The sequence below is a fragment of the Polyodon spathula genome, chromosome 26 (genome assembly GCF_017654505.1).
Source record: "Polyodon spathula isolate WHYD16114869_AA chromosome 26, ASM1765450v1, whole genome shotgun sequence".
In the NCBI taxonomy this organism is placed as follows: domain Eukaryota; kingdom Metazoa; phylum Chordata; class Actinopteri; order Acipenseriformes; family Polyodontidae; genus Polyodon; species Polyodon spathula.
Window position 1 is genome coordinate 948686 of NC_054559.1, and position 13671 is coordinate 962356.

Here is a 13671-nt window from a genome sequence, read left to right on the forward strand (position 1 = left end):
CAAAGGAAACAGGCTGTGTCTGGATCTCTACCAACTACGTGCTACTGTTTGGACAACAATTACATTCAGTGCTGCAATGAACATGGGTTCTAATGAAAACTACAGCATAGTATAATATGTAGCACATTAAAAAAATACCAAAACCTCAATTAACTATTAAAGAAAGGAGGACAGAAACAGGTTTGGTTTTACTGTGCATGATATCTCTTTGATAGTCAGCCATTTATAAATTGTTACATGAACAAAACACATTTCAATCTGCATTCTAAAATGAATATTAAATTGGCTAAAAGTATCAAGATAATGCAGACCATCTTAAATGTATAACTATCTCCAAAACTTTCTCCCCAGTTACTAAGCAGACTGTGTCTGTCTTTTGAACAAAAGTAGAACAAGCAAGTTGTATACAGGAGAGAAACATCTCCAAGTGTCAAATCTGCCTGCTGTCATTTCACTCTGTGAGCCAAGCAAGTAACAGCAAGTTCTGAAGTTCATCTAACAAGCTACTTCAAGCTTTGCAAGTAAAACAGATAGTTTTGTTAAACTAGTATCAAATTCATTGTGAAGATACAGTATTTTGGCTTTTGGGTTCAACTGAGTTCAACATGTCTTTGACGCCTACCTGCCAGCATCCTTCGATACAGAGACTGCAACCCCCAGTCCCGAAGCGGCAACTCTTTTACAGACAGAGTCCATGTCAATGACAGAGTCTATGCAGTCAGGACCTCCCTCCACACAGCACTGAGAGCCTGGACAGAAGCTGCAGTTGTCTAGCCCCTTGTAGCCGTTGTTATGGCCACACTTTTCCAGGGTCACCGTTGTTGCCATTCCAGAAAGTCCAACGTGGACCACCAGCTGTAAAAGCATGAATGTCTAAATTAAATGTATTTCAGGAATTGCACTCCTCGTAACAGCTGTGCATAAAACTTTATCAAATGCAGGCTGTAATAATGACACTAAAGCACATGCAGTCCACAGACCTCTGTGTTCCAAGCTTAAAACTATAATCATTTTGGATGTCCACACTGATGAACAAAAACTCAAGAGATAACATCAAAATGACTTAATCTCTTAATTTTTGTATTCTTTGTTCATTGATTATGGAGGTTAAAAGTACAAACGAACATGTTTCGACCCTAAGTTGCAGTCCACAGCATTTAGCATATAGAGGTAGCATGCTAGGATTGTCACGCTAGTCCCGGAAAAAAAAAAAAAAAAAAACCTTTACCCTGTCCTTTTATTATTTTGACAAGGGTTTACAGGGTGTCATTTTAAGCAGGGCTACACTAATATTTAGGATATTATGCATCATACAAACATACCAATAATGAAATGCACATTGCGTTAAAAGGATGTTCACACATTTTAGAATGCTATTACAAAAACGTTCCAATTGTACTCACCTAATCGCGGCCGTCCGGGTTTACGTATGTAACTGGAGCTTTCTACTGGTTAGCTCTGCTTTTTTTAAAAATATATATATTTCTGAGGCTGACAGATTCAGATTCCTTTGTAGCACAAAAAAAGATTTCTAATGTGCTGTGCTAAAGTGACAGCAACATGCTAGCGACACTACTAACTAAACTGAAGTAAATTTGTTTAACTCTCATTTAATATACACTTTGTTTTCTGTTACTCAGCATTGCAACCATCGGAATCAGAACAATAAGAACTTTTTTTTGTTTTAAAGAATGTGTCTGGTAAAAGATGTTCGATTCATACCTTCAAAATCCACACATTTTCAAAAGAAAGGCTATAACGACTATCAATTCTAAATTATTTTGTATTAAAATATTTTAACAGGAGGGGGTTTCATGCTACAGTATGATCTTAAGGACCGTAACCTAAGGGTTTATTGTGTGATCTAAACAGAGAGTTAGGCTACTTACTGACATTTCAGTGATTTATCACTGACAGTATATCAATTTGTATATTGCATTCATAATTTCTTCTTAGAGATATTCAATTCAGCAGGATGGCTGGCTAAGGTAAGTAAAAGATGGGGAGTGGTGCTGGGACACCAGCATCACTGTTGAGCCTTCCTGAGGTGTCATGGGCTAGCTGACGAAGCACTGAAGACCGGACGTGCCCATCTGATGACCCCTACGAAGTGCCCCACCCAGCCCATTCCACATGGCTGCCATGCTGAGGCGCTAGTGAGGCTGCACCTTGTACAGTATAAACAGATTAACCTGTTTTGAGATTAATCAGAGGTCTGTTGTCAACAAGGTACTTCTGAGAACCGTAGGGAAGCGCTGATGTAGCTCAGGGCCCTTTTTCGCTGGTTGGCATTTTTTTTTATACCGAGTTTCATTGGCTCTTGCATTATTTGTTCTGAAGCTGTGCAGTAAGCATTTAACAGAAGATTTGCAATGTGATTAATGCAGAGAAGGAAGTATCTTTGTCTCATTAAGATGATGCTCTTCAATTTGTTCACGAATGTTAATAACAAACTGCCACTCCAACCATGGAATTGTTAAAACCCAGAAAAGTATAGTATGAAAATTCTAGAAAAAGGCCAATGTTTTTCATTAGTTGCTAATATTGTTTTCTTCCTCTCAGGACTATCAATAGTTCAAAGGCAATGGAAATCCAACACAAAAAATCTTTTGGGTTGCAAGTTGCTATAAATAAACCAGGAGTTTAAGTTTTGTGAATAGGAACCTTCATTGCCATACAATTAGATGCAACATTAACCTTCTTTCTTTGGACAGAGTTTCAATGACGGCACTAACCTGCGGATGGTACTGCTTCCACAGGGAAGGCACTAGAGTTTGAACAGTCTGGTACTCCACAGGAACCTCGTACACATGCAGCTCCACCTCGTTGCCAAGGCCCAACTTTTTCAGCTCCTAGGAAAAGAGCAACAATAACCAAAACTGTCAAAAAATGGATCTGAAGTTGGGTACTATACTAAATTAACAAATTACAGTCAGCTCTGGTTTGCCTAGGATTACATGAAAAGTTATGTGTATATGTTTTTTTTTTCTTTTTTTAAGTGGCACCTTCATAATTTTCATTTTTTCACTGTTAATGCGATACATAAAGGAACACCTGGGTAAGTTAGAGATAATTTCTTGTTCTGTAAATGTATTTCATGTATCAATGTTTTGTTTTTCATGTACTTTTAATATTGTGGTTTACTGCACCTCACTAATGTAAAACCATGTCTAGCACAAGCTCCTTCATATAAAAGCAGAAACATTAAGGAAAAAACTAAAGTTTGCTTTTATCACGAGGGATATGATACTTATTTGCACCATATAAGTCAAAGCAAAACACATTGTTGAATAGTTTAAATTTGCATTATTAATTTTAATTAATAATGCAAATTCTAAACAGGCCTATACTTAAAAAAGTATGGTCCTAGTTGATTTGAAAGCAAAAAAAAAAATACAAATAAAAAAAGGTAAAAAACCTCTCTCCTGCCAAGCACAACACATTACTACAAGTATTGTTAGCATGAAAAAGGAAGCCACTGTGACCTAAATCCTTGTACAAAGGATCTTATAAATGCCACAGCTTCATCAAAACAGGACAAGCACTTTGCAAGAAAGAGCCTTCAAATCAGGGTTCTTTTCTCGGAAGTTTAGTCCGCAGTCGAGATGGTCGTTACCGTTCGAGTTGTATAACTTCATTTGTCCTCTTTTCCCCTCTGTACCATCCTACAAAAATACATTTATTTCACCCATGACTAATGTGTAAGAGATTCTCGCAACATTTTTCATATATGATATATTTTTTCAATAACATTGAAAATTGAAAAACATTTTAAAATTAAAAACTTTTACAATTTTTAAAATTAACAAATTTTATAACATAAAATTCCGAGCAACAATTGTCCAGCTTACCTTCCAGAGTTTTTTTGCAGTGCTCGCAGGTGAAATGAGGTGCCCAGGGTTTGTCTTGATCCCCGACAGGCATGCCGAAATATGCCTTGTAGGCCTTACATATCTTAGCTGATGCTTCCACGGAGTACTTTTTCGCTCTTGTCTTGATAAATTGGCCGCAGACATAGCAAAATGCATCTGCCAGATGCTTGCAGCCTCTTGATGCCATCTCAGAAAAATGCAGATATGTATCCACTTAGGCAGCTGGAACTAAACTGAACTGGTGGGCTTAAGGCCCCTGTATTTATACTACTATTTATATTACTGGAAAGTTCTAGAAGTTACTCCAAGTTTATTCAGCACTGAATCTATCTGGAATGTTCTGGAAAATATGTAAATTTCAAAATATCACTGTCCTGGTCACAAAAGCAAAGTGTGGGGAATAATAGCCATTTTCTATACTTCTGAGGCATAAGCAATTAGGAAATAATTAGGAAATAATGTTAACAGGTTTCCAAGCTAAAGGCAGGGAAGCCTACTGTTATTGTTAAAGTTTTTTTTTTTTTTTTTTTTTTTTTTTAAATTTAAATTTATTTATTTTTCCTTCCCAGAACTTTAAAATGCTGCTGCTTTGAAGCTGTGTGACTGATCAGGTGCTGACTTTGCAGGTAACAAGCTGGATAAATTGGCTGTCAGATGCTGAAAAAAAGTTGCTGCTGCATCCTTGCAATTGCTGCCATGATGCATTTTTCAATAAAAAACTTTTTCAAAAGTCTTAGAAGTGAAGCCACTTGATCTGAAACTTTGAATATCATTTCTGCGATAAATTTTAATGTCGAAATGGCTGCCACAAACTTTAACGAAACGTGCCCTTAACAGCAAACTGCTAGTATTTGAACACTGTTTGACCAACAAACTCCAAACTTGGTAGTTATTGTCCCATTAACAATGGAATATAAATATGTCAAAATGGTTATGTTTTATAAAACAAGATGGCCGCCAGGTGTACATTTACGTCCGAAATTTAAAACTGCCTCAGTTGACAAATGATTTACTTGACTAACTCGAAACTTCACAAGCATCATCCTTGACACTGTAGCAATACAACTGACTTTGAAGAAACTGGTGTTAAACTGAAATGGCCGTGTGACACATTTCTTCTTGAAACCTCCCGAAATGTTCTTCTTTGGCACAGTTGAAGTGATTGATCTGACACTTGGCAGACATTATCGGCATCCAAACCTTCTTGCAAAGCAGTAGTTGCTGTGATACAATTCAATAGTAAAATGGCTGCCGCAAATTTCACCAAAACGCGCCTGCTTTTATTTGAAAACCTTCTGACCAACAGACTCCAAACTTGGTAGTCATCGTTCCGGTGACAACAGAATACAAATATGTTAAAATGGTTATGTTTCATGAAACAATACTGCTGCCACTCCTACATTTTCTTCTTATGTAAAACTGCTTCAGTTTAAAAATGGTTCACTTGAGACACTCCAAACTTGGAAACCATCGTGCCTGTGGTCGGTAAAATTTGCATTTTCAAAAATGGCATTTGTGCATTAAACAAGATGGCCACCTGACGTATTTTTGGAAAAAAAAACTTTCAAAATCATCTTCTGTGGAACTGTTGAAGTTGCTGATTTTAAACTTGGCATATTGAGAACTAAACACACTTAGACGGGTACTGATACTGGGGCTTGGGAGCCGTAAAACTGCCTGGCAGCTCTAGTTATTATTATTATTATTGTTTCTTAGCAGACGCCCTTATCCAGGGCAACTTACAATTGTTACAAAATATCACGGTACAAAATATCACGGTACAAAGTATCACATTACAAAACATCATATTACAGATAACAGCAGTTATAAAGTAAAATAAAATCAGTGGTAAAAAGATAGAAATTCAAATAAATACAGTAAATAATTACATTACATTTACGTAGTAAAGTCCAGCGATGCCAGATCAGGCAGGTTTCACTGTAAATGTACTCTCATAAATACCCCAGGCAAAAAAAACAAAAACGCTGGAGTAATATTATCATCTCCCACCTATTCAAAATAATGCCACCATAAAAAGCCCTCAATTTGCTCCATCAGACAGGACACACGGGCCTCAGCCAGCACACCAATAAATGCTGGAATGGAGCATATGTGACCAGCTCCCTCACCCATTCACAATAGCCCCTTTTGTTTGGATTAAATATCCTTATCAGGTCTGTCTAGACACCCGGACAACCATTGTCCCCATCTCACTGCACAATATAGTAAAGACCTCCCCCTCTCCTTTACATTCAGCACTTTCAATGTCACACTGCTTAACTAAAATACAGACTGATTTTTATTTTAGCTACAAATCTGACTAATCATTGAAAAGAAAAAGGTTGATCCATTTTAGATGTTCTTCAATTCATGAAGCATGATGCACAGATAAGTTTAAAAATAAATAAACAAATAAATGGCCGAGAAATATAATTCCTAATCTGCTTAACTGTTCAAGGGCAGTGGTTCTCAACCTTTTTCAACGTAGGGACCACCTTGGTGTTTGGATTTCTCCCAAGGACCACTTCCACACTTTAAAAATGCTGCTTTTTTTTTTTTTTTTTTTTTTTTTTGAACTAATGTGTATATGTAGAATGTAAAGTATTTATATAATGTGCCTAACTTAATGAGATCCCTGGGGTGGAATCTTCGCTACCACTACCAGTTCATCAAGCAAGGTTGGCATCTGGCAACTGAAAAATTGCTGATGGTAAAGTTCCCATTTCTTTTGTTTAAAAAAGTCCAGTTTGTTTTATTTTTTTCACATTCTGAATGCTTTGTAGATAAATGGCGTCTATTTTGCTTGCTTTGTTTGACAAAAACTCTTGATAAATAACGCACTCGGATTTTGGGTCGTCCTCTGATCCACTACATGTAAATACCAGTAATAAATATTCTGGATTGTACTGATGACACAGATGCTTTCTTTTCTAGAAGGTGGCTTAAATTCGGCAATTCCTGTTTTGGTTAAATATGATGGCATCAAGAACAGACAGTACACATTATTTCCAGAGGTAGTGTTAAGAGAATTTCATTTTCACACAGTCTGGTGAGAAATTAAACCTGAAATTCACACTACGCTACAGTTCACAAGTCAAGCAACAAACATTGCCTCTTTTTGTTTCACATTAACTTCTGTTACTATTCTGCTAATCTCTAATATGGAAATACAGTAGAGTCAATTATCAGATCTTTGTCTAATGAACCGAAAGCACCTGTTATCACGTGTGATGTACTACACACACAGCTTCTGCTGCTATGAGATTCAGCTGCCAAAAAAAGGCAAATGGAGGCAAATGAAAGTTACAGAATTATTCAGATCACCAAAACCTTGTATGTGCTTTAAATTGTTGCAGTTAAGCAAAATGAAACATTCACATAGTTCTTGATTTTTTGTCTGTTTCATCAGTAAGGGATGGAGATCCTGTCTTACTGAGTAGCTAAGAACATTGCACGTTATTACAATGCCTTAACGGCAAGTATCAAAGTATAGAAACATTTTACTGAATTTTAAGTTTAATGATTCCTATAGTTCCGTAACTATTTAAAGAACAAAGTTGTACTGCATTGTACTGTTTGAGGATTTGAAGTATATGGTACGTTTAAATACAGTATTTCATGACCTTAACTGTAGTTGTTAAAGTTTTACTAAAATTGCATTAATTTAATTATTTGTAAAGCTGTGTCATTTTGTATGCTTAATGTGACAGAATAGGTTACTATCTATATATCACCAGCAGGTACAGTGCCATGAAAAAGTATTTGCCCTGTCTGATTTTCTGCATTTTTTCAAATTTAATTTGTTCAGACCTTTTTATGGGTTGTAATAGTATAAAATCTCTCCAACAGCGAAGCATAAAAACTGTAGTAGTAAAATCTCTCCAAGAGCAAGGCGTAATCGTCCAGGAAGTCACTAAGAACTCTAGAACAACATCCAGGGATCTGCAGACCTCTCTCGCCTCGGCTAAGGTCAGTGTTCATGACTCCACCATCAGAACGACACTGGGCAAAAATGGGATTCATGGCAGAGAAGCAAGGCGGAAACCACTGCTCACTAAGAAGAACATGAATGCTCATCTCAAGTTTGCCAAAAAGCACCTGGATGATCCTCAAGAGTTCCGATTATTATTATTATTATTGTTTCTTAGCAGACGCCCTTATCCAGGGCAACTTACTTACGGCCAAACACTGCATTCCACAGTAAGAACCTCATACCAACGGTCAAGCATGATGGAGGTGTCATGATTTGGGGATGCTTTGCTGCATCAGGACCTGGACAACTGGCCATCATTGAAGGAACCATGAATTCTGCTCTGTATCAAAGAATTCTACAGGAGAATGTCAGGCTAATCCGTCAGTGAGCTGAAGCTGAAGCACAGCTGGGTCATGCAGCAAGACAATGATGCGAAACATACAAGCAAGTCTACAACAGAATGGTTGAAGAACAAGAAATTTTAAGTTTTGGAATGGCCTAGTCAAAGTCCAGACCTAAACCCCATTGAGATGTTGTGGCAGGACCTGAAACAAGCAGTTTATGCTCTAAAACCCACAAATGTCACTGAGTTGAAGCAGTTCTACATGAAGGAGTGGGCCAAAATTCCTCCATGGCGCTATGACAGACTGATCAATAACTACAGGAAGCGTTTGGTTGCAGTTATTTCTGCTAAAGGTGGCATAACCAGTTATTGAGGCTAAGGGGGCTACTTTTTCACACGGGGGCATTGGGTGTTGTAGAACTTTCTTTAATAAATTAAATAAGTATAAACATTGTGTTATTTGTTCACTCAGGGTCCCTTTTATTTAATATTAGATTTTGGTTGAAGACCTGATAACATTCAGTGTCAAAAATATGCAAAAATGCAGAAAATCAGACATGGGGCAAATACTTTTTCACGGTACTGTACTTATGAAAACTAACAGTGAATTAAAGAGCAATGTTTTAATACTGTACATTTAGTCGTTCTTTACATATAAACACATGCACATAGTTTACTACAGGACAAATACATTTTGTATCATTAACTGGAACGAAACAATGTGTCTATCTAAAAAAGGCATTAATTGCCAACAGATGAGAACAGTCAATTGGGCGTTGTGCTTGGCGTTTTATTGTCTGCAGTTGTATAAGTATGACGATATTAAAGAAGAAACATTTGGTAACATTGGTGTTATGTAACTGAACTGTATCCCGTGAAGTCCGCCCAGGCAGCATTTGAGAGACTGCACAAAACATAAGAACATAAGAACATAAGAATGTTTACAAACGAGAGGAGGCCATTCGGCCCATCTTGCTCGTTTGGTTGTTAGTAGCTTATTGATCCCAAAATCTCATCAAGCAGCTTCTTGAAGGATCCCAGGGTGTCAGCTTCAACAACATTACTGGGGAGTTGATTCCAGACCCTCACAATTCTCTGTGTAAAAAAGTGTCTCCTATTTTCTGTTCTGAATGCCCCTTTTTCTAAACTCCATTTGTGACCCCTGGTCCTTGTTTCTTTTTTCAGGCTGAAAAAGTCCCTTGGGTCGACACTGTCAATACCTTTTAGAATTTTGAATGCTTGAATTAGGTCGCCACGTAGTCTTCTTTGTTCAAGACTGAACAGATTCAATTTTTTTAGCCTGTCTGCATATGACATGCCTTTTAAGCCCGGAATAATTCTGGTCGCTCTTCTTTGCATACTTTCTAGAGCAGCAATATCTTTTTTATAGCGAGGTGACCAGAACTGAACACAATATTCAAGATGAGGTCTTACTAGTGCATTGTACAGTTTTAACATTACTTCCCTTGATTTAAATTCAACACTTTTCACAATGTATCCGAGCATCTTGTTAGCCTTTTTTATAGCTTCCCCACATTGTCTAGATGAAGACATTTCTGAGTCAACAAAAACTCCTAGGTCTTTTTCATAGATTCCTTCTCCAATTTCAATATCTCCCATATGATATTTATAATGTACATTTTTATTTCCTGCGTGCAGTACCTTACACTTTTCTCTATTAAATGTCATTTGCCATGTGTCTGCCCAGTTCTGAATCTTGTCTAGATCATTTTGAATGACCTTTGCTGCTGCAACAGTGTTTGCCACTCCTCCTACTTTTGTGTCGTCTGCAAATTTAACAAGTTTGCTTACTATACCAGAATCTAAATCATTAATGTAGATTAGGAATAGCAGAGGACCTAATACTGATCCCTGTGGTACACCGCTGGTTACCACACTCCATTCTGAGGTTTTTCCTCTAATCAGTACTTTCTGTTTTCTACATGTTAACCACTCCCTAATCCATGTACATGTGTTTCCTTGAATCCCAACTGCGTTCAGTTTGAGAATTAATCTTTTGTGCGGGACTTTGTCAAAAGCTTTCTGGAAATCTAAATAAACCATGTCATATGCTTTGCAATTATTCATTAACGATGTTGCATCCTCAAAAAAAATCAAGCAAGTTAGCTAGACACGATCTCCCTTTCCTAAAACCATGCTGACTGTCTCCCAGGACCCTGTTACCATATAGGTAATTTTCCATTTTGGATCTTATTATAGTTTCCATAAGTTTGCATATAATAGAAGTCAGGCTTACTGGTCTGTAGTTACCTGGTTCAGTTTTGTTTCCCTTTTTGTGGATCGGTATTACGTTTGCAATTTTCCAGTCTGTCGGTACCACCCCTGTGTCAAGAGACTGCTGCATGATCTTGGTTAGCGGTTTGTAAATTACTTCTTTCATTTCTTTGAGTACTACTGGGAGGATCTCATCCGGCCCAGGGGATTTGTTTATTTTAAGAGCTCCTAGTCCCTTTAACACTTCTGCCTCAGTTATGCTAAAGTTATTTAAAACTGGATAGGAACTGGATGACATGTGGGGCATGTTGTCAGTATCTTCCTTTGTAAAAACTTGTGAAAAGTAATCATTTAATATATTTGCTATTTTTTTTTCTTCATCTACGATTTTGCCATTTGTATCTCTTAAACATTTAATCTCCTCTTTGAATGTTCTCTTGCTGTTGTAATATTGGAAAAACATTTTGGAATTGGTTTTAGTTCCCTTAGCAATGTTCATTTCTATTTCTCTCTTGGCTTTTCTGACTTCCTTTTTTTTGACTTGCGTTTGCAGTTCTGTGTACTCTTTCTGCGTACTTTCTTTTTGGTCCTTTTTTAATGCTCTGTAAAGTGCCTTTTTTCGCTGAATATTTTTTTTAATTGATCTATTAAACCATTTTGGCAATTTAGTTTTACATTTAGATTTGTCTACTTTAGGGATATAATTGTTTTGTGCCTCTAGTACTACATTTTTGAAGAACAACCATCCTTCTTCTGTGGGTGTTTTCTCTATTTTACTCCAATCTACTTCTGTTAGTCTCTGTTTCATACCTTCATAGTTTGCTTTTCTAAAATTGTAAACCTTAGCTTTAGTCATTACTTTTGGGGATTTAAAAAACACTTCAAATGAGACCATGTTGTGGTCTGAGTTTGCCAGTGGTTCTCTGACCTCTGTTTTAGTTATTCTATCTTCGTTATTTGAAAAGACTAAATCAAGGCATGCCTCCCCTCTAGTTGGTGCCTTGACAAATTGTGTTAGGAAGCAGTCATTTGTCATTTCCACCATTTCTATTTCATCCTTCGCGCTACCCACCGGGTTTTCCCATTTTATTTGGGGGAAGTTGAAATCCCCCATTAGTATGGCTTCTCCTTTGCTACACACATTTCTAATGTCATTGTATAACAGATTATTGTGCTCACCGTCTGAATCTGGCGGTCTATAGCATGCTCCTATTATTATGCCTTTTGAATTTTTGTCCGTTATTCTGACCCATATTGATTCGGTTTTATTTTCTTTGTCCAGGTTTAACACCTGGGCTTCAAGACTGTTTCTTATGTATAGCGCTACCCCTCCTCCTCTTCTGTCCTGCCTGTCTTTCCTATACAGTGTATACCCACAAATATTAAATTCGTCCCCATCACTCTCAGACAACCACGTTTCTGTAACACCTATCACATCATAGTTACCTGTTAGTGCAGTAGCTTCAAGTTCTAGAATTTTGTTTCTGATACTTCTAGCATTTAGATAAATACATTTAATGGTTGTCTTACCCGAGTTGTTGTTCTTGTTTTGATGCGGTCTCCCTTCTGTTTTTTTGTTGATTTCTCCCCCCTTCCTTTCTAGTTTAAATGCTTCCGAACCTGCTCGAGGATCTTTTCTCCGAGTAGACTAGTTCCCTTGTTATTTAAATGCAGTCCATCCCGTCTATACAGATAGTCCTCGTTGTAGAATGTGGTCCAATGATCAAGATAGGTGAAGCCTTCCCGTGTGCACCACGTCTTCAGCCATGCGTTTTGATTAATTATTTCCAGCTGTCCATATGGTCCTTTGCAAGGTGCGGGTAGTATACCAGAAAATACCACAGTTTTGGTTTTCTCTTTTAATTTCCTTCCTAGCTCTCTGAATTTGTTTTGCAGGGATTTTGGTCTGTCTCTTCCAATGTTGTTTGTACCAATGTGGATGACTACTACCGGGTCGTCTCCTGTTCGTTCCAGGAGCCTGTCCACGTTCTCAGTGATGTGCTTGACCGAGGCTCGTGACAAACAGGTTTGTGAGATGATATTAAGAGAGGTAATTTCTCAAAGAATCTATGGTGCACAGCGAGTGGTTTTTGAAAAATTGTGATAATAAAACGGGGTATGACATTAAACGAGGCGATATAAAACAAGCTAATCTGTGTAATTTAACTTATTCTATACATTAAAAGTTACAGTAATTGTTATTACCTCTTCTATTATCCATACAAATTGATTATGCAAAATAGTACTGGTCCCAATTAGTTTGGATAATTGACTCTCCACTGTAATAGGAATATTCCTATATCCATGGCAACACTGTAGCACATAATTTACTTTGTTGAAAATGAAAAGTACAACACAAGCCTTAAATTATTATGTGGCTTTTGCCTAATGCTCACTTAGTTTGTCAATATAAATACAAATATTAAAATTATAAAGCTGCAGTATTCCATTATAACAGTCTCCACAGATACTATGCAGCATCTGATACAGCAATAAAGAAAAAAGGGGAATGTCCAGAGTTAATATCCAAGAGTACACCAAGAGGCTTAAATTTATTGGGTTAGCATTCTAGAAGTTAACAATAATTTCCCTAATATCCAACCCATATTCACACAAAACAAAGTAAAACAACTGAAAAATAAGAAACCTAATAGAAACGAAGTAGGACACCCAAAACGTGTACAAATAAACTACAGTTAACAAAAAAGAAAGAACTCTTAATAACAACAACAACACACAATAACTGAAGCTAAAGTATTCTAATAAGCTGTAGGAAAACAGTTAATGAATAACTCCTGCAAGAAGTCTCCTTACATCCTACCCAGCTAATACAGATGCAGAAAAATAGATGTGAGAAACTAGACCATCAATATCATTGGTCACCATGCATGACACAGCGGTAATGAGTGTAACCACGTACATGAATTCATTGAACTCGCAGGAAAGTAAAACAAAAAACAAACAAATGAAATCCCAAATATAATCGCCTCCCAGCGAAATGCGATTGTCCCGCGAGCAAACTAAATGTCCATCCGATAAGAGAAGAAAAAATAATCCTCCAGGGGAAACCAACCAACAAAAAACGATGGATCAATCTCACCCAGTCCCGATCGCACGCTGCTGTGATAAACTCCAAATGCTGGTACAATCTCTGTCGAAATCCTCCGCGTTGCAGACTTGATACAAAGTAACAAAACAAAAAAAACAAAAAAAAAACGAACAGGCTTGTGAAACCAAAGTATCAAAGA

At 37.2% G+C, this 13671-nt stretch overlaps 1 protein-coding gene across 3 annotated transcripts in view; it reads right to left on the minus strand.

The window, feature by feature from the left end:
* Positions 1–13671, minus strand: part of LOC121300903 (pyroglutamyl-peptidase 1-like) — a 36592-nt gene that overhangs the window by 1839 nt on the left and 21082 nt on the right. Inside the window, exons 1-3 of one of the 3 annotated variants that reach the window (XM_041229878.1) lie at positions 5767–6430; positions 2736–2852; positions 623–855 (exon numbers count right to left, since the gene is read on the minus strand). In XM_041229878.1, the coding sequence (XP_041085812.1) occupies positions 623–828 (206 nt within the window). In that variant the 5' untranslated portion in view covers positions 829–855; positions 2736–2852; positions 5767–6430. Of the gene's footprint in view, positions 1–622; positions 856–2735; positions 2853–3851; positions 3876–5766; positions 6431–13671 lie in introns of those variants that run through there. The other 2 variants (XM_041229879.1, XM_041229877.1) reach the window with 2 other exon arrangements.